This window comes from Phyllobates terribilis, unplaced genomic scaffold (genome assembly GCF_046119375.1).
Source record: "Phyllobates terribilis strain yellow unplaced genomic scaffold, ASM4611937v1 Scaffold_1__5_contigs__length_1240528914, whole genome shotgun sequence".
Classification (NCBI taxonomy): domain Eukaryota; kingdom Metazoa; phylum Chordata; class Amphibia; order Anura; family Dendrobatidae; genus Phyllobates; species Phyllobates terribilis.
In genome coordinates this window covers 964,720,328-964,742,291 of record NW_027362761.1, presented here as the reverse complement: position 1 = coordinate 964,742,291, position 21,964 = coordinate 964,720,328, and the positions used below count along the sequence as shown (strand labels likewise).

The 21,964-nt window shown below is 40.4% G+C and overlaps 1 protein-coding gene across 3 annotated transcripts in view; it reads right to left on the bottom strand.

Annotated features, from left to right (window-relative positions):
• DCLK2 (doublecortin like kinase 2) overlaps positions 1 to 21,964 on the bottom strand; it is a 185,746-nt gene that overhangs the window by 138,869 nt on the left and 24,913 nt on the right. For all 3 annotated transcript variants that reach the window (XM_073642518.1, XM_073642516.1, XM_073642517.1), the window contains exon 2: positions 19,649 to 19,983. In XM_073642518.1, coding sequence (XP_073498619.1) covers positions 19,649 to 19,983 — 335 coding nt within the window. The remainder of the gene's footprint in view (positions 1 to 19,648; positions 19,984 to 21,964) is intronic.

The following is a 21,964-nucleotide window of genomic DNA, read 5'->3' as shown; positions in this document are numbered from 1 at the left end:
TTTCTATGTGTTTCTATGTGTTTTTGTTTGCCTGCCATTGTTTTTAACGGTGTTCGAAGGTGTTCGACGAACCGAACCGAACTCGAACACTACGGGGGTGGCTCAACACTAGTGCCAACCCATCTTATAATCCGTAAATAGCTATTGATTTTCTAAATCTATGTGAATACCGAATAAGCACAAAGCCAGGTTGTATTTTGCAGATTTCCCATGGGATTATTCCCAAGGGTATTCCATGGTTGTGACAGAACATAATACACCACACTGAATGGTTGCTGTGGTAACAATGCAAATTTCCAAGCTCTACATGAGGCTGACTGAAAAATCATTTTATAAGTTTTCCCACAAGATTTAATATAAAGTCTCACATTCTACAGAAAATGAAGTTGTTGTACTTACTTAGAAAATCAGTGCAAGAATAGCTGTATAATCCTTTGTGAAAATGTCACTACTTAAGCTGGACTTATAAAATGCTAATTGTAAATTGAGGCTAATATGTGCATTATAGGTGATGGGCACTAGAATCTGTGATGGGACGTTGATCCTGGGAAGTAGTCTTATTCCCGTATTTGGAGTCAAACTTTTCCCCTAATATGGAGCAATTAGGTCTGCCCCATGGAGTTTTTGCCTTTATCTGGATCAGCATGTTAGGCTATAGGTTGAACTCGATGGACTTAAGTCTACCTTCAATGTCAAAAACTAGGAAACTATGTGGAATTTCCAAGTAGTTACACCAGCCTCATCAGGTCTGAGATCTATTTAATAATGTATTCAGTTTGTAATGTAGAACCTGGTGACAGACTAAGTAAACTCTGTTTCTTGGTAAAGATGACAATCAGTATCACTCTCATTATACTTATTGTCATCAACACTCCAAGGCTTCGCCATACACATTAGATAGATGTTCAGCTAATCCTACCAAAATTGGTGGATTGAGACAAAATTAATAAAATGTGTATGGAACTTTAAATCCCATCTGTCAACAGATGTAACAATACATACTGAATACATTATTAAATTGATTGTAGACCTAATGGGGCTGGTGTAATTTGTTTGAAATTCCACACAGTTTATAACGCTGAAGGTTGACTTAAGTCCATCATTGTATGAGTCTAGTTAAAGAGTGAGAGAGTTCATGAGTCCAAGTATAGTCAGTCACTACCCACCGAATCTGACTGACAGCTGCAGCATGTACTGTGTAGTGTGAGATCTCAACATTAGCAGAGGACAGACACTGGAGACCTGTCATCAGAGAAGGTTTGCAAAGAGTGAGTATAAACTTTCAAAAAGCATTATACATTCTGCCATGGATTGTTTCAGAAAGCGCATCAGCCACATCAGGTCTAACAGGTCTAACAGATCTATTTGATCTATACAGTTTGGTGACAGGTCCACTTTAAGGCTACATATAGCTTTTGTACGCCAAACACAGAAATGGACACAAGACCAGATATAATGGGCGTTGGCTTAAAAAAATGCATGTGTAAATCCAGCATGATAGTAATAATTCCAGCCAAAACACAAAGAAAAAGAAACAGCTTACTTAACAAGTTCAGGAGTGGGCAATTTACACCCATTCCTAACCAGGCACATTTTTGTTTTTCTTTGTCCATGCAGCAGTTTAAAAGAGCTGCAAAAAATTTTCTTGTTCTAATATTCAAATAAATTTTCTATCTTTTTTTCATAATAAATACTTCTTAATTCGTTATTTTGATATTTTTTTACTTTTTTTTTGCTCATATCATGCGATATTGGTGAGTAAATAAAAGTAATAGGTGTCTGTTTTTCGCTTACTTTGTTTATTTTTCATTACCACAAAGGACCACTAAAATACATTTTAAAACTTGTTCCCCTTTCTGTAACAATTATTTTTAGATAGCGGACACGGTTTATTTTTTCACTGGAGGCAGAGTTAATAGCAATGATTTGGACTGGCAGTGGCTTTTTTTTTAACGAATGTAATTTTTACCTGCTTTTTATTTATTTTTCATTTATTGTGCTCCCCCATAAATTCATAAAAAACCTTTGGTGGAATATTTTTTTTAAAATTTTATTTCCCCTGTAACTGTGGCTGTTAAATTAGCCCCAGTTAAAGTGGAAATTCAGCCTCCTGGCTGCTTAGCAGAGCCGACTGTCTCCTACGACTGAGCAACACTGCTCCCTTCCCATAAGCAGAGCTCACATGACCACTGGGTCCTGAGGAGGAATCGCTGTTATTATTGTAAATACAGCGGTAGTTCTGTGCCTTCTCTATGGGTAGTCCGGCTGTGTCTGACAGCTGGCTCCCAGCTCCCATATCTGCACTCTCACGCTCAACTATGCTGTGACGTTTTAGAATATAAATGCAAAGTAGAATGTGGATGGCCCGATTGGTCAAAATCAATGGGTTGTCTGTAAGTGGATAAAAGACAATTAAAAGGGCATTTGTCAGTAGGATCTACACTCCTAAGCCCTACTCTATATGAGCATCTAAGTTATAGCAAGCTTAAAGGGAATCTGTCACCCCCCTGGGCGATATACCATATCCCCCCACTCCCCTGCACCTCACAGGGCCCTGTGACAGGCACTGTGATGTGCCCTGCTCTGCTTCCCCTCCCGAACATGCACAAAGCGCCGCTCCCATGGAACACACTTTGTTTCCCTCTGGCCCTGTTTGGCTGCATACTGCTCCGCACCCTTGTATTGTGCAAGCGATGGTGAGTCACTGAGACTTCTTCTCCACTGGCAGTACGCAGCCAAACAGGCTCCGGAGCTAATTTTAAATAAAAAGGGGCGTTACCAGTGTGAGACATGTAATGACTGACAGTCGGCTCTCATAATCACAAACAGCTCTGCGGTGAGATCAGCGCTAACACAGTACAGACAAAGTGCTAACTTTGTCTCAATACAAAAACATTTCATCTCAAAAAAAGAAAAATTTCCATTTTAATAAATATATCGTAAAAGTTTTATTAAAATGGTTACTTTTTTTGCAGTAAAGTAGTGCACAGAATGGCATCTAAACGGAATACTTCACTCAAACACAGAACATAAGTAATAGAGGAGAGTCCACAAAAGATCTTCCGCTGATATATAAGCAATTGTGTTTCAGTAGGATGTGATGGCGTTGAAAGAAAAACTTAACAGGAAACATTCAATGCCAGAGTATAAAGAGCGTAGGACAATGATGGATATGGTGAACTCAGGATCACACAGCGGCTTCCAGCACAACCTGATGTGACACATGACATCTGCGGGGGAAGATTTTACAGACTAATTAACTGCTAATAACAGGAAGCTCAGTGGGACACAATGTATATTGACCACAGTTTACAACAAGGTCTGTGATTTCACTTTAATAAGACAGATGGTATGCTAGGCTAATAATCGATGGGTATTACAGGTCCTGGGTACAATCTACTGCTAATACCGTACAAAGATTGAGCTAAATGGAAATTATTCACATACAATAACTATATTAAAGGGAAGCTATCACAACAAAATGACTTATTCTTTAAATAAGGTATTTAAGTTAAATGTGTTTTTTTTTTAAATGCTTGGCGCTGTTTTTTCTTTTTTTACATATCACAATCTGTATTAAGAATAAAAATTAGAACTCCTGCAATTTTCATGCTGACCACTGAGGCTTTATTAGATGACAACATCCTATTGTTTCAGGAAATAACACATGCACATAGTCGCAATGAACAGACCCCAATGTTATCTTTTGTACTGAAGTGTCTAATGAGTGTGTACAAAGGTCATTGTGAAGGAAGGGGGAGCAGGTCAGCTCTGACATCGGTTATTATGATTGCTGGATCCTGTGATCCTGTGATGAGCTGTGTACAGAGGTGTTACCTGTCATTGCAATCCTGCCTCTGATAATAAGGAACTTTGCAGTAAACTCTTCCTGAAAGGAAATGAGTCTAAAAAAGCCTCATCATTGACCAGTGCGAAAATTAAAAGATTATTAATCTTGTTTTTTTAAAATTAATAATGAAAAAAAAAAACCATTGCCAATTTTTTATTTGAATGCATGTAACACAGATCGCTTCCCTTTACATACCGGTGGTACCCCATATATATAGGTGTAATCATCGAGAGATACTCGTGAACAGATTCAGAGTAATTGAAATGACTATATGCAAATGACTGAAATCATTTAACAGGCAGGAGTGCTCGGATAAAGGAGCGTGGAAGTGTCAGAGAATCAGTAATTTGCTGTCAGCGGACATGGGCTGTTTTATGGTAATCTGTGCCTACCACTATGGAGATGGAATATACAGTAAATACCGTAGCTGTCAGCATTCTCCTGACAGCCGAACTAAGGAGATCCAGAGGACCTTCTTCTAATATTAGAGTACTTTTGGCAGAACCCCATTCTCGTGATCGGTGAAGGTCCCAGCGGTTGCACCCCCAGGGATCAGGATGTTGCCTCCTATACTGTGAATAGGGGATCATTTTCATACTAGATACAAACCCTTTAACCCATTCATGACACGCGCTGTACATTTACAACGGCGCAAGCTGGAAGCGGGTGTATGGGGCTCGCCCCATACTCGGCAGGTCATGGCTGTGTTTTACAGCCAGAACCTGCCTCTAACAAGTACGGGCGGAGTGTTTCCTGTGATTGTTATCCTCTTAAATGCCGCTGCCAAACTCAGACAGCGGCATTTAACACGCAACGGTTTGGGGTCACATCATTCTATGCGCCCGTCCGCACGCCTGTAACGTGATTGTGGGTCGCCGATGGGTTGCTATGACAGCAAGTGGTCTGTTGAAGACCTCCGTGTTTGTCATTATGGAACTCCTATGAAACTTAGTCTGTGGCTGGGCTTTAAAAAGAGAGCTTATATTTACCATAATTCTAACTGTTGCAACTGCTCTGAAGAGGATACATACAATGCCTTGTATGTCTAGTGTATAGGAAAAAGATAGAGCGTATACATAACATTACAGTACAGAACCAGAAAGGGCCAGCATAGTAACGGAGTGATCTTTGTAAGAACCCCCTCACTGGTTTAGTACCATTAGAAAATACCTGGCAATTTTCCACACCAGAAGTTACTGCAGAGTCTCCATCTGCCGTGCCTAAATCCTTTACATTTTCAACATGCTTGTTCCCAATCTCCTGCAGTTAGAATCGTATCCATGAAACAAGGTTATTTTCACAATCTGTTAATACATTGTGGTATGGGTATGCTTCACACCATGATTGGTATGCATATCACAGTGTATATGTATATATCTATATTATACATATGGTACATATCTATGTATATATATATCTATATATATATATATATACCGTATATATACAGTGGGTACAGAAAGTATTCAGACCCCTTTACATTTTTCACTCTTTGTTTCATTGCAGCCATTTGGTAAATTCTAAAAAGTTCATTTTTTTCTCATTAAAGTACACTCTGCACCCCATCTTGACTGAAAAAAAAACAAATGTAGAAATTTTTGCAATTTAATTAAAAAAGAAAAACTGAAATATCACATGGTCATAAGTATTCAGACCCTTTGCTCAGTATTGAGTAGAAGCACCCTTTTGAGCTAGTACAGCCATGAGTCTTCTTGGGAATGATGCAACAAGTTTTTCACACCTGGATTTGGGGATCCTCTGCCATTCTTCCTCGCAGATCCTCTCCAGTTCCGTCAGGTTGGATAGTGAACATTGGTGGACAGTCATTTTCAGGGCTCTCCAGAGATGCTCAATTGGGTTTAGGTCAGGGCTCTGGCTGGGCCAGTAAAGAATAGTCACAGAGTTGTTCTGAAGCCAATCCTTTGTTATTTTAGCTGTGTGTTTAGGGTCATTGTCTTGTTGGAAGGTGAACCTTCCAACAAAGTCTGAGGTCCAGAGCACTCTGGAAGAGGTTTTCATCCAGGATATCTCTGTAATTGGCCGCATTCATGTTTCCTTCAATTGCAACCAGTCGTCCTGTCCCCGCAGCTGAAAAACACCCCCATAGCATGATGCTGCCACCACCATGTTTCACTGTTGGGATTGTATTGGGCAGATGATGAGCAGTGCCTGGTTTTCTACACACATACTGCTTAGAATTATCACCAAAAAGTTCTATCTTCGTCTCATCAGACCAGAGAATCTTATTTCTCATAGTCTGGGAGTCCTTCATGTGTTTTTGAGCAAACTCTATGCGGGCTTTCATATGTCTTGCACTGAGGAGAGGCTTCCATTGGGCCACTCTGTCATAAAGGCCCGACCGGCGGAGTGCTGCAGTGATAGTTGACTTTGTGGAACTTTCTCCCATCGCACTACTGCATCTCTGGAGCTCAGCCACAGTGATCTTGGGGTTCTTCTTTACCTCTCTCACCAAGGCTCTTCTCCCACGATTGCTCAGTTTCGCTGGACAGCCAGGTCTAGGAAGACTTCTGGTGGTCCCAAACTTCTTCCATTTAAGGATTATGGAGGCCACTGTGCTCTTAGGAACCTTGAGTAATGCAGAAATTCTGTTATAACCTTGGCCAGATCTGTGCCTTGCCACAATTCTGTCTCTGAGCTCCTTGGGCAGTTCCTTTAAGCTCATGATTCTCATTTGGTCTGACATGCACTGTGAGCTGTGAGGTCTTATATAGACAGGTGTGTGCCTTTCCAAATCAAGTCCTATCAGTTTAAATAAACACAGCTAGACTCAATATATATATACACACATGTTCAGCCACGTATTGTAGGTCGTCTTTCAGATCCCATAGGTACGAATTTATGTCATGTTGTTGCCCTGAGGATAACTATAACTCTCAGCATGTCCTTCAGCTCTTATGACATGCTGAGAGTTATAGTTCACCACATTTACCGTATGTCACGTGGTTGCCCTGAGGATAACTATAATTCCTGGGAGTTATAGTTCGCCACAGGAGTGGTACAGTGTTTAATGTGCTTGATTTCACTTCAGCATTATAATGCTTGCCTCTCTTGCTCTTGACCCACGATAGGCAGGGAGCGGGGTCACACTTCATGAAGCAGCCTAAGATCTGCGGCGATGACATCAATTCACTATGGTCAGAGGCAGCTGGGGCATCGGAGGCGGCTGGGGCAGCGATGCAGCAGGGTTACACAGCAAGGAGCGGCGGCAGCAGCATGTCTGTGGGCGCCGCCATGAATTCACTATGGCCGCGCTAGACAGGAGGAAGTGGGCGGTCTCCAGTCCACATCACATGCTGCAGTGACTGCCCCAGCCGCCTCCGATGCCCCAGCCTCTGCCACCTCCGCTTCCACACCACAAAACACTGAGTACTATGATTATAATGGGTACATTCGGACTATAAGATGCACCCCCTTTACCCGCCAAAATTTGGAGGAAAAAAAGTGCGTCTTATAGTCCGAAAAATACGGTACATACATACGCACACACACACACACACACACACACACAAAGTCATAGCCGAAAGTGTTGGCACCCTTGAAATTGTTCCAGAAAATGAATTATTTCCCCCAGGAAATCATTGCAATTACACATGTTTTGTTATCCACATGTTTATTTCCTTTGTCTATTAGAACACAAAAAAAAACTGAAAAAAGGCAAATTAGACAATTTCTCACAAAATCCCAAAAATGGGCCGGACAAAATTGTTGGCATATTTCCAAAATTGTGGGTAAACAATTTTGTTTCAAGCATGTGATGCTCGTTCAAACTCACACCTGAAACCAGATAAAAAGGGGAGAAGTTGACTCAATCTTCGCATTGTGTCTGTGTATGCCACACTAGGCATGGAGAACAGAAAGAGAAGGCAAAAACTGTCTGAGGACTTGAGAACCAAAATTGTTGAAAAATATCAACATTCTCAAGGTTACAAGTTCACCTCCAGAGATCTTGATGTTCCTTTGTCCACGGTGTGCAATATAATCAAGAAGTTTACAACCCATGGCACTGTAGCTAATCTCCCTGGACGTGGACGGCAGGGAAAAATTGATGAAAGGTTGCAACGCAGGATAGTCTAGATGGGGAATAAGCAGTCCCAATCAAGTTCCAAAGAAATTCAACCTGTCCTGCAGGCTCAGGGTGCATCAGTGTCAGCGCGAAATATCAGTCGACATTTGAATGAAATGAAACGCTATAGCAGGAGACCCAGGAGGACCCCACTGCTGACAAAGAGACATAAAAATGCCAGACTGCAGTTTGCCAAAATGTACATGAGTAAGCCAAAATCCTTCTGGGAAAGCAAAGCGTCTAGTGGACAGATGAGACCAAGATAGATCTTTTTGGTAAAGCCCATCATTCTACTATTTACAGAAAATGGAATGAGGCCCACAAATAAAAGAAAGCAGTACCTACAGTCAAATATGGTGGAGGTTGAAAGACGTTTTGGGGTTGTTTTCGCTGCCTCTGGCACTGGATGCCTTGACTGTGTGCAAGGCATCATGAAATCTGAAGATTACCAAAGGATTTTGGGTTGCAATGTAGTGCCCAGTGTCAGAAAACTGGGTTTGCATCCTAGGTCATGGGTCTTCCAGCAGGACAATGGCCCCAAATATACTTCAAGAAGCACTCAGAAATGGATGGAAAAAAAGCGCTAGAGAGTTCTGAAGTGGCCATCAATGAGTTCAGATCTAAATCCTGCTGAACACCTGTTGAAAGATCTTAAAATTGCTGTTGGGAGAAGGCGCCTTCAAATATGAGAGACCTGGAGCAGTTTGCAAAGGAAGAGTGATAAAAAATTCCAGTTGAGAGGTGTAAGAAACTTGTTGATGGTTATAGGAAGCAATTGATTGCAGTTATTTATTCCATAGGATCTGCAACCAAATATTAAGTTGAGGGTGCCAGCACTTTAGTCCGGCCCATTTTTGGGGTTTTGTGTGAAATTATCTTCGATTTGCCTTTTTTTCTGTTTTTTTTGTGTTGTTCCAATACACACAAAGGAAATAAACATGTGTATAACAAAACATGTGTACCTGCAATAATTTGCTGGGAGAAATACTTCATTTTCTGGAACAATTTCAAGGGTACCAACACTTTCGGCCATGACTCACTCTAAGAGAGAGAGAAAGAAAAAATACATAAATAATATACCCAAATGCTCTTGTATTCGACAAGTGTATAAATAGTGCCTTACATCACTTATAGCCATATATAAATTCTTTCCAAACATACAAAATGTTTCATTACACATTACATATTGCTCTGGTAGGCTCTTCTCATATGTGTCATTTTATTTTCCCGTAGCTAAGCCATCTAATTGGCAGCATTCAATCATTAAACTCACAATCGTAGATTAGAATGTTGTTACGGATTACAAAATGTAGACTATAAGTATAAAATCCTATTAAACTAAAGGGATTATATGGCACAACAAAGTAAATGCACATAACCAGAAAGAAATCTGGCTGGCATTTTGTTGGAATTTTGCCAGTATATGTCCCAATAATCTATTTTCTTCTGGGGATGATTACATTTATAAATTCTGTAAATGCAGTACATCCTTTAAATATCATTAAAACTGCATTTACAATGAAAAATTATTGTGAACAAGTGTTTTTAAGAACGCTCATTTCACAATAATCATTCTGTGAGTTAGCGCATGGATTACAGCGGGGGACACCTAGGAGAGGTGAGTATAAGGATTTAATAATTTTATTCTTATTTTTACACAGGGACACTGCGGGAGCAGACTACTACTACCCTCATCATTATCCCCCGCTGGTGCTGATCACACCCGGAGCTTGGGAACAGCGCTACCTGTAGCGCTAATTTCCAGGCGCCGGTACGTGTGATCCTGATGCGGCACACGGATGCAACACGTAAAACACACAAGGACACACGGGACATGGATATCTCCGGTACAAGTTTTATCGGTACTGGAGATATACGGACGGGTGAAACCGGCCTTACTCACAGGGGGAGCTGAAGACTGGTGTGTGACGTAACGTTCCATATGGAAGGGTGGAGCAGTGAGGAAAAGCTGCTGTCACACAGAATTACAAGTGTTATAAAGATAATAAAAGTGCACTGGGCATCTCATCTTTATAGTTTATGAGGATCGAGACAGTACAAAAATTTTTCATCTCCCCGGAGTACACCTTTAATTTTTGGAAAGCTGGTCTTGCTGGGCAAAACAGAGTGTCTCCACACTCTTTGCAGGCTCTGGTAGGTGGTTAGGTCACTCAGTGTAATTCTAATCCGGATTGCCATGACACCAACTAATAATACCTTATTTCCTCTCTGCTAACTTAAAGTAAATCTGCCATAAGGCTATGTGCCCACGATGCAGAAATGCTCCAGATTTTTTCCTGAGCGTTTCTGCATCTCCCTGGCAGAAAAAACACATGCGGATTGTACATGCGGATTGTACATGAGGATTGTACATGCGCTTTTCCTGCCAGGGGCATGAGGATGTGAAGCGTTCTTCACATGCATTTCCGCATGCGGGTTGTCGGATTTTAGCATCCCTTGGAAAGTGCTTGACAACTTGGTCACACTATATAAATCCATGCAAACAGCATGGATTTATATAGTGTGACCTTAAAGAATGGTAAAAAATAAATAAAAAAATAAATCTATACTTACCTTCTGATGGCCCCCGGAGTCTTTATTCGCTCCGTCCTGGCTTGCCGGCAGCTCGCGGTACACTGAAGGACCTGCCGACGTCAGCGGCGCATGACCCGTCACATGACTAGATGACATCAGCGCAGGTCCTTCAGTCCACCGCGATCTGCCGGCAAGCGAAGACAAGGAGACCGGAGGCCATCAGAAGGTAAATATAATATTTTTTATTTTATTCTTTTTTTTACAGGTTCTATGGTACCCGGGTCCGGAGGAGAGTCTCCTCTTCTCCAAACCCGGGTACCATCTGCACATTGAAACGTTTGGATTCCGCATGTACAGATTCAGTGATGCGTAATCCAAGCGTTCCACTGCAAGTCAATGGCGGCGAAAACGCAGCACTTCCGCAAAATAATTGGTAGTGCTGCGTTTTTTTCTGCAATGATAATCCGCAGCGGAAATTTCCGCAGCATGTGCACAGCACATGCGGATTATCATTGGGGAACATGGCAGGCCTTCTACCATGCGTTTTTAAGCGTTTCTGCAGCATTTTTGCCGCTGCGGAAACGCTTAAAAAATGCATCGTGGGCACACAGCCTTAGGGTTATGGTGGCATAATTCTAATTTTAGGACTAAACTAGTTTTATTTTACTTTCTTGCAGCCAACTTCAGAAAATCCCTAGTTATCTGATTTCCCAATATTTATGAGCTGTGGCTACCACTGTCCACGCGATAATGTTTTGCAGCCAGCTCTTTAAACACTGTTAATACCGGAACTGCCAGATGTCTTACATGCAGAAAACCAGTAGCATCTGCCATTTTTGGCACAATCTGCGATGGAGGCTCAATGCAGATCTGAACAGAGCCTTATATAAAACAATGAAAACTGGAAGAGTAAATTGTGGCTTCATTGAGGAAGCAACTTGTTTCTCCTTAAGTGATGAGAAATTAGCTCAGTTGTTAGACTACAATATATCAAGAGGAAAAGAAAGGTAAGAAAATACAAGTAAAGAAATGTACACTTTAATAATGTTACGCTTACCGAGAATCAAACAGTGAAATCCTAATAAGCTACATAAAATTGCAGGTGACATATAGATAGGATTGCAACTGTCCAAACTGCACAAAGTTAAAACTATAGAAGCACAATCTACAATATGAGCAATCTGTAGCAGAAAGGCTTAGAATAGAAGGAAGTATTCCAAGAATGTTACTTATGTTTATTCTAAGTAACAATCCACAGTGCTAATAACTAAACGTGACAAATGTAGGAAAGTGATCTACAAAGGGACAGTGCCAGGGCCTAAGCCTGAGACTATTCTACTACTGATGTAACAGCAAGCAAGAAAAGATGATCATCAAGCCATAATCTATAAAAATAGTTAATCTTTATTAAATACAAAATACTAATAACAGGTAATGGGGGATAAAAGGTGCACAGTGCAAAAGGTTGTGTGAATACAGGCCGCGCTGCAGTGGAGACATAATACATGATGTTATCAATTCATACAGTATATAGAATATTAAACCCTTCCATACATGTACAGTAATTATGACTATGCCAGTAAATAGTAGATGAAAAGTATTTAGCATGTCACTCCTGTAGAGAACATGGCATCTACTCTATATATACAGTACAGACCAAAAGTTTGGACACACCTTCTCATTTAAAGATTTTTCTGTATTTTCATGACTATGAAAATTGTACATTCACACTGAAGGCATCAAAACTATGAATTAACACATGTGGAATTATGTACTTAACAAAAAAGTGTGAAACAACTGAAAATATGTCTTAAAACCAAGCAATGTGAACTGAGGTCTAAGATGGTACACATGCAAGAAATAGGAGCATGTTCACACTAGCAAAAAGAAGCAAAACCTACAAAAGACAAAAAATATATCTCATACCCTACCATCATTATATATAAATGCAAAGTTGCATATTAAATATAGGGTACTTAGTGAACTATTTTTGATCAAAAAAAGTATACAAGCCGTCCCACCAGTGACAAGGTGACCCTAAATTGGGATGGTACCTACACTGTCTATATTAAAAACCTTGTCGCTGGTGGGACGGCTTATATACTTTTTTTGATCAAAAATAGTTCACTAAGTACCCTATATTTAATATGCAACTTTGCTTTACATTTATATATAATGATGGTAGGGTATGAGATATATTTTTTGTCTTTTGTAGGTTTTGAAAATATGTCTTATATTCTAGGTTCTTCAAAGTAGCCACATTTTGCTTTGATGACTGCTTTGCACAGTCTTGGCATTCTCTTGATGAGCTTCAAGAGGTAGTCACCGGAAATGGTTTTCACTTCACAGGTGTGCCCTGTCAGGTTTAAAAAGTGGGATTTCTTGCCTTATAAATGGGGTTGGGACCATCAGTTGTGTTGTGCAGAAGTCTGGTGGATACACAGCTGATAGTCCTACTGAATAGACTGTTAGAATTTGTATTATGGCAACAAAAAAGCAGCAAAGTAAAGAATAACGAGTGGCCATCATTACTTTAAGAAATGAAGGTCAGTCAGTGCGAAAAATTGGGAAAACTTTGAAAGTGTCCCCAAGTGCAGTTGCGAAAACCATCAAGCGCTACAAAGAAACTAGCTCACATAAAGACCACCCCAGGAAAGGAAGACCAAGAGTCACCTCTGCTTCTGAGGATAAGTTTATCCGAGTCACCAGCCTCAGAAATCGCAGGTTAAGAGCAGCTCAGATTAGAGACCAGGTCAATGCCACACAGAGTTCTAGCAGCAGACACATCTCTTCACCAACTGTTAAGAGGAGACTTTGTGCAGCAGGCCTTCATGGTAAAATAGCTGCTAGGAAACCACTGCTAAGGACAGGCAACAAGCAGAAGAGACTTGTTTGAGCTAAAGAACACAAGGAATGGACATTAGACCAGTGGAAATCTGTGCTTTGGTCTGATGAGTCCAAATTTGAGATCTTTGGTTCCAACCACCGTGTCTTTGTGCGACGCAGAAAAGGTGAACGGATGGACTCTACATGCCTGGTTCCCACCATGAAGCATGGAGGAGGAGGTGTGATGGGGTGGGGGTGCTTTGCTGGTGACACTGTTGGGGATTTATTCAAAATTGAAGGCATACTGAATCAGCATGGCTACCACAGCATCTTCCAGCGGCATGCTATTCCATTCCATTTGCGTTTAGTTGGACCATCATTTATTTTTCAACAGGACAATGACCCCAAACACACCTCCAGGCTGTGTAAGGGCTATTTGACCAAGAAGGAGAGTGATGGGGTGCTACGCCCGATGACCTGGCCTCCATAGTCACCAGACCTGAGCCCAATCGAGATGGTTTGGGGTGAGCTGGACCGAAGAGTGAAGGCAAAAGGGCCAACAAGTGCTAAGCATCTCTGGGAACTCAAGATTGTTGGAAGACAATTTCCGGTGACCACCTCTTGAAACTCATCAAGAGAATGCCAAGAGTGTGCAAAGCAGTCATCAAAGCAAAAGGTGGCTACTTTGAAGAACCTAGAATATAAGACATATTTTCAGTTGTGTCACACTTTTTTGTTAAGTATATAATTCCACATGTGTTAATTCATAGTTTTGATGCCTTCAGTGTGAATGTACAATTTTCATAGTCATGAAAATACAGAAAAATCTTTAAATGAGAAGGTGTGTCCAAACTTTTAGTCTGTACTGTACATCGCCCCTATAGGCGCAGAAAATTACTGTCCATCAAAGTTAAATCCACATTGGTATATACACGTAGCACAATAGTGCCTATCTCTTACCGATGTGCAGATACGATAATGTACAAAAACGAACAAGAAAAAAAATAGCGATATAAAGCCCATGACCATTATTTAGAAGTAAAAATATATAAATCTTTATTAAACATGTCTCAGTTAATAGTCAATTACATAACATAGGGAGTATGAAACACAAATGACCATGTACAAAAGAGAGAAAAAAGAACCCCCTGACGAAGGTTCGCCGAAACACGCGTAGGGGTGGATGTACACCATCCAGCCGCTGGTACGCTCCTGGCTTCCTGTACCCAAGGTAGCTACATATTTTGTTCATATACTGAGCGATGATTTACAAACCATCTTTGATGGATGGGGAAACTTGAGCGATAATTGAATTGGAGCTTAATGTTTGTACTATGCTCAACACTGTTTGGCCAGTAGGGCTGGATGTGTGATATGTCCGTTCTTTTTTCTCTCTTTTGTACATGGTCATTTGTGTTTCATACTCCCTATGTTATGTGATTGACTTTTAACTGAGACATTTAATAAAGATTTATATATTTTTACTTCTAAATAATGGTCATGGGCTTTATATCGCTATTTTTTTTTCTTGCTCGTTTTTGTAGTTTCTCTCGCGATGCCCTTTCACTCAATTGTCCATAAGTCCCCCTATTGTGGTGCTATAGCTACTGTATGATCATGTGGACCTCTCTGGGGTTTGTCTTAACTAGATACGATAATGTGTCAGCGCGTCCTGTATTCACACAACCATTTGCACTGTGCACCTTTCTTTTCCCATTTCCTGCTATTAGTATTTTGTATTTAATAAAGATTAACTATTTTTATAGATTATGGCTTGTGATCATCTTTTCTTTCTTGTTGTTGCGATTAATTTCATTGGCGAATAGCCCGTTTATAGTCTTACTACGTGGTAGTTGGCTTTTTTAGCATTTTTGCTATATATTGGATATTATTTTATCACTACCGTTCCTATGAATTTCTTTCATACTACTGATGTAGCCTATACAAATGTTGGCAGATCTGCCCAATGTCGCCAAGCAATCTGATGTTTATTGGAGTTACTTCCAGACAGCAAAGGCAGAGGGAAAATTAAAGGGAATCTGTCTGCAGGTTTTTGCTACCTCCTCTGAGAGCAGCATAATGTAAGTAAAGAGAAGCTGAATCCAACGATGTATCACTTAGTTTATTTAGTGAAGCCATTCTGATACAATCAGAGCTTTTAGATTTAGAATGAAGCAGAGGTGAGCAAGCTAACCCAGCCCACATCACAGCTAACCCCGCCCACACCAGACTCTTTCTGTACAATGTCTATAGACAGTGAGCTGCTTATCACAGGAGGCGGCATTGCTGGACTAGTCCAGCAATGTTAATCTCTTAGTGATAAATCCTTCACAGTTAGTAAACAGCAGGACTTTGACAAGTGATACATCCCTGAATTCTGTGTTTCAGCCTCTAACTCCTGCTGTCTTCACTTTACATAGCAAAAACCTGCTGATAGATTCCCTTTAAGAATGTTGGAATTCATTAAGCCATATTCTCCTCTCTCTATTCAAATAAACATGCGCGTCTGACTGAGCCGAGTTTGTATATTTGTGGATAGATTGGGGAACACAGGTATTACAATAATCAAAAGGTTTAGCCACAAATTATATTAGAAATCAGATGCAGATTTTAAAAGAAAGGAACAGCATTTCGATACCTTTATCACCTTCTGTGCTTCCCATTTTTATACCAAACCATATTCATATGTATGAGGTTACTTAAAGGGGTTGTCCAACCTTAAGATACAAGTCTGCAGTCCCTCTGCGTGACTGTAGACTTGTGAATCATCACATCACGCACACTGTGAGGATTCTCCGGTGTCAGGAACAGTTGGAGCGTGACAGCAAGTGTATGATTTTCATACATGCGATCACATGAAGACTAGCTGGGAGCGGCCTTGCTCGATGCAAATGTATTGAGCGAGGTCAAGTACAGTCTAGTCAGAATGTGGTCGGAAATAGGCACATCACATCCATGCAGTCACATGAACACCGGGCACAGGAGCATCCTCACAACACTCAGTGAGCACGATGTGAGAATTCAAAAGTCTGCAGTCACAGAGAATGACTGCAGACTTGTAGCCTAAGGCTGGGCAGCCCGTTTAACATATACATTTACATCAGTAGAAGGGAAGGTTGCTTCAGCATTTCTAAATGGCAGTGAACAGACTCTTAAACAGATATCCTCAAGTTTGAAAGTTATCCCCTATTCATGGGATAATTTTTTAGCTTCCCGAATGCTGGGGAGTTCGATTGCTGGGACTCCATTGAGTACTCCAGGTGTGACTGGAGCGGAGATCAATCAATCACGCACACTGCTACTCCTTCCATTCTTGTGGAGCGTAGCGCTCTTTAGAGTCCCGGACCTTGGAATCGGTGGGTGTCATAGTGAGGGCTGTGGAGTCGGAGTCGTGGAGTCGGAGCCCATTTTGGTGGAGTCGGTATAAAATGGACCAACTCCGACTCCTAAAATATATAATAAATTGGGTACAGTAGTTCAATGCAGTTTGTGGTGAATATTTTTTCAAAAGAATTTGGGAAAGTTATGAAATGTCCTATAAATGTCTGTCCTATTCCTGATCTAAGGGTCTAGACTTTTAGCTGAGATGAATCTGTGCTACAGTAAATTTATCACTTAAACATGAGCCATGTATGAGGGAGTCGGAGTCAGTGTCATGGAAATTGAGGAGTCGGAGATTTGGCTTACTGACTCCACAGCCCTGGTCATAGTGCTTAGACCCCCAGTGAAAAGGAAGTTATCTGTTATCCCACATATAGGGTATAACTTTCAAATTTGAGAATACCCCTTTAATGTAAAAGTAAAAGAAAACATGCACAACAACTGTACCTCAACTGTGAGCTAAGAGGACAAAACTAAAAATATGTTCTACAGTTCCCTGGGAGGAGAAAGAAGAGTATTATTTTTGTTTAGCATTTTTTTCTTTATTTCTATATTAAGACATTTTTATTTTGCAGTACTGGACATGTTTTTGCACAAGCTCAGAATAAAAATGCTTGTTTCCTTCCACAATGCAGAGACGTGCGGTACATGCAGTTATGACCTGTCCTTTCTACTGGACACAACCCATAGATAAAAGAGAGAGCATAATTTTTAAACTCAGAATACAGATCTGAGACCCCTACTATAGATTTGCCCCTAGTAGAAAAGTTCATTCATCCAACTACTTGCTATTCAGAAGAGAAGAGAAGGGAAGTGCGGAATTTAGCTATTCAGTTAAAACCAAGCAACCCATTGAAGTGACTAGGAACCCTAGGAAGTGACTGTCCCATAGCAAAACCAATTAGCGATAAGGAATAAAACAAATAAAGACCACTTTTGCTTATAAATCTAGCTAATACTGTAATACCGTACTCCTATGAGACTATTGTAGAAGTGGAAGCAAGCATACGGTATATTTTTGGCTCTTAAAGAACAATGATTCCCATGCCTGCTGTTACTAATATCTGCCTACATGAGCTGCACACTGACAATTCACCCACGTAACTGAAGATGAAAAGCAACAGAAAAACAAACGGATTTTTGCTGTATTTTCTACAAAACAACAGCTGGGCTCAGCTACCACCTTTGGCACCGCATTGTATTATACGGTAATGAATGCGGTATTATTTACAGTGACACATTCCTACTATAAATATCTATTGTTAAAAGGACCCAGACAGTGTACAGATAAACCAATCTGCTAAGGTGCGGTAGGATTAAGTCTGTCTGTTATTAATCATGAGCGTAAAAAAAAAAACAACAACTTAAAGTCATTATTAAAAAAAAAAGAAAACAAGAACAGAAAAACAATACAAGTTATTTACATTTATTAAGTAAGGGTACGTGCACACGATCCGGAGCCGCTGTGGTTATGCAGCGTCAAACCCGCAGCGTCCAGATGTTACAGCATAGTGGATGGGATTTGTAGAAAACCCATGCTCACTATGTGTCTCCGTGCACCTGCGGATCACCCTGGACACGGACATGTGGCGTGTCTTTCCAGACCGCAGCATGTCAAATTTCTCTTACGGGTCCGCATGCGGGCTTTCTCCATAGACTAATCTCTATGAGAAAAGTCCGCAGGTGAAAAAAAAAATGGCGTCGCTCGTTTGCATAGGTGAGCGGAAGCCGCCGGCGGCTCTTCCGTAGCATCTGGGCCACAGGCTGGTAGGCAGATACCATAAGAATGAGCAGCCAATACTGTAACAAAAAAAAGAGTTTAACGTGGTCTTTTATATTACTTCACAATTTATTTTAAACACATATGTACTAAAGGATTTTTGATCCGCTGACTGATAAGGCAGTAGTACTCTGGTGAGCGGTATTTGCTCTAGACCAGGCACAGCTCTGTATATTGTGTAGTGACTGTGCTTGTATTGTGGAGTTGCAGCTCAGTCCCATTCATGGGAATAGGACTGACGAGCAGACTGCTGCCATAAAACATATGAAGCGGAGTCTGGTAGACGATGAAGTACAACCAGCATTCGCAGCAGGTCCTTTATTCAGATGATCAGTGGTGGTGGCCAGTGTCAGACCCACACTCATCCGACAGTGATGCCCATAAGCATAGGGCAATAATTGGAAAATTCCTTTATACTCTCAGTAGTCTAAGGTCATACAGAAGCATAGGTTGAAATTACTGGGCTCGGATGCATAATCTATAATTTATAGTACTGGTGAGTTAGAGAAACTGATTTGGCCTCACCCCCATCTCCAGGGCCCGGGTACAACTGCAACGTGTGCAGCATCTATGATTAGACGCCTTTGTTGTATACTTGTCCATCATCCTCATCAAGAATCATGTAGCAAGTGGTCAAATATTGGTCTACAAACATTTTTACAATGTGATTCAAGATGACTAGGGCTTGAAAGTGCTTTCAAAAATGATTAGGGTTTTGATACATCAAAAGATTAATCATGTAGAATTCCTCTTTCATTTTGCATTTCTCTTATCCAAATACAAAGACAATCAATCGTTCATTTCCCATGAAAATCTACAATGAATTAAATCCAAAAGTAAACCCTAAAGACTGGAATACCATTTTTTGTAAGCAACAGGAAAAGCTTAATTGTGTGTCCAAAGACTAGAACATGTGTGACCCAATGTGCCCATAATACCCCAGATGCCAAAAGTTGTACTTGGCTTCAACCTTTGTCTGATCCACATTTACAAATAGCAATGTGCATTGCGTGCATCAGGAATACCATTGTACATTTAGCCCTCTGGACTGTGGTTCTAGCGGAAAATGAAAAAACCCAAAGACTATTGAGAATTTAGAAATAATCTGTCTTGACGTACAGTATACAACATAATTTCATATCACCTTTTTTTCCTACCACTTAAGCATCTTCTCTAATAGATATTCACTTACCTGTTTCCCATCCAGAGTACATAGCCTCTTGACAACACCTGAATCCAACTTTATCGCATCTGTGATGTCTGTTAGGACTTGCTCAAAGGAGTGCGCAGTCTTTTTGTTTAGGAGGATCCGCACGGCCTTGCGTGGCTTCACTCCACTCCGGATGACGGTCACAAGCTTGGGCTTAATGAAGTCCTTGCTTTCTCTCATTTCATTCTTCAGTGTGGTTAAGGATGACAAAGATCGACCAGACCCAGTCCTTACATTCACAGACCAGTTAGGACTTGTGTTTCGATTGTAGTCTACCTTTCGATAAGACTCATTTGAGGCACAAACATAGCTTTCTCCTGTAATCAAAACAGCAATGGAAAATAAATGTCCTCTTATTAGTGTTGACAAGACATGTCCTAATGCCATGGTTTATATAAAAGGTCTTAACTATGAATCCATGAAAGGAAACGTAACAAAACTGGTGTCTATGACTTAAAGTCCAGAAAAAATGGCAGAAACGAATGGGTTATTATAACACTGTCCATTCTCAAGTATATATTCATTATAATTTTCTTTAAGTTTAGTGTCCATGGTCATGGCAATGATGAACGCAATGTAAAATCAAGACTTGCTATGGAGTAAGGCCCTCCTCACAGCATGATAGTGTGCTCTGTTTGATGTAGTATATGTTAAGAAAAGCTCCCAACATAAGGCTCCTATGGAGGCCTGCAATGTATCCAACCACATAGGCATGCTGTGAAACACGTCGCCCATAGGATATTATCATAGATAAATCTTTATTGCTTTTTTTTCAGTGCACAGCAGTGTAGCATAGTTTTTTTATGATATTACTCTAAGTGAACATTTCAGATCGCAACATAATTTCTAAGATTACATGTATGTAAGATTACCTCTAGTGTCATATAGGCAACTACAAGAAACAGGGAGTAATCCAGTTCTTCCATTATCCCAAATGCATTCCAATACTTACTCTCTTACTGAAGCTGACAACATAGGATAAATGATAGTTGACCTTTTCGACCAACAATCGTAAAATATATGTATACCCTCATGTTGGATTCTGCAGTTGTTGCTGGTTAAAAAAACAAGCGTATGACATGATTGTATGAATACGGCCAGTCATTTGCCACTTTGTGCAAGCCCATTGTGTTTTTTTGTAACTCTCTTATCTACCAGTTTGGAATTGCGGGTTGATTGTTGGATTCCAACTATCCGACGTATAATTCTGATGAAATATTTATTTTATATGTATGGGATTTAGGGATTAAAATATATAGACACCTTTGATATGGGGAAAAAAAACTTTTAGCATTTTTTTTTAGTGGGTATCTTCCATTAAAGACGCTGTACTGAGGCTCAGGCTGCAAACTCCATTTCTTTTTTCATTTTCAGACCCCATGGTCTGCAGCTTAGAAACTTCTCCTAGTTTTAGACTTTCCCTATGTGAGTAAGCCCATCGTTAATACATTTTGGATACGAATGCTGTGAATCTACAATGCTGCTGCCTCAGCATCAGCTCTCAAGTACTAATACAACCTCAGTTCTGTGCTGATTTCTCAATCTAGAAACACGGATAAGCCTCAGTCTGATCTCTTCTCTCTGCAGAAACTGATGGTGACATTATGTGTGATCTGTTCCTCCCCTGCAGATCCCGCCATATCCTACCTATGCACACGAGGGTGCAGCCTGTGGGATCACTCATATCTTCCATGCTCTCCTCTATAGCACAGTCTACTTCCCTTCCCTGTTGCTATGGCCATCACCTTCCTACTGTTAGAGAAAAGTGGGTTTGAAAAGACAGTAGGTTCTCAGTATCGCAACTTTAACACTGCACACATATTTGCAGTATACCGCTGCCAGGAGATGTTCAGTGTTCAATACATGGCCCAGGTCTATTTACCCCAGGGGTGGTAATCATTAAGGATAGATCACATGTAAAATTAATGTCACATGATTTGTAAGGAAAAAGCGGAAAGTGCCACAAAATAAAAGATTAGATTTTGGACAATAAAAGATTAGATTTTGGACTTATTGGTTGAAAAATATATTGAAAACTCTTAAGATAGTGAAAAACTGATCTATTCAGCTATGGAATAATATAGGACCCTACCGTACCTCTGCATGCCTTACATTTCTTGGGCAGTGTCTTTTTGTGTCTAGACAGAATAACCCTGTAATATGTTGCCTTGTAGAGCAGTGACAGAAACTGCATGATTTCAGCTCTGCAGGCCACTATTTTTTAATTTCAAATGAAACAACTGAGACGCAATTGAAGTGCAGACTTTCAAGTTTAATTAAAGGGGTTGAAAAAAATAT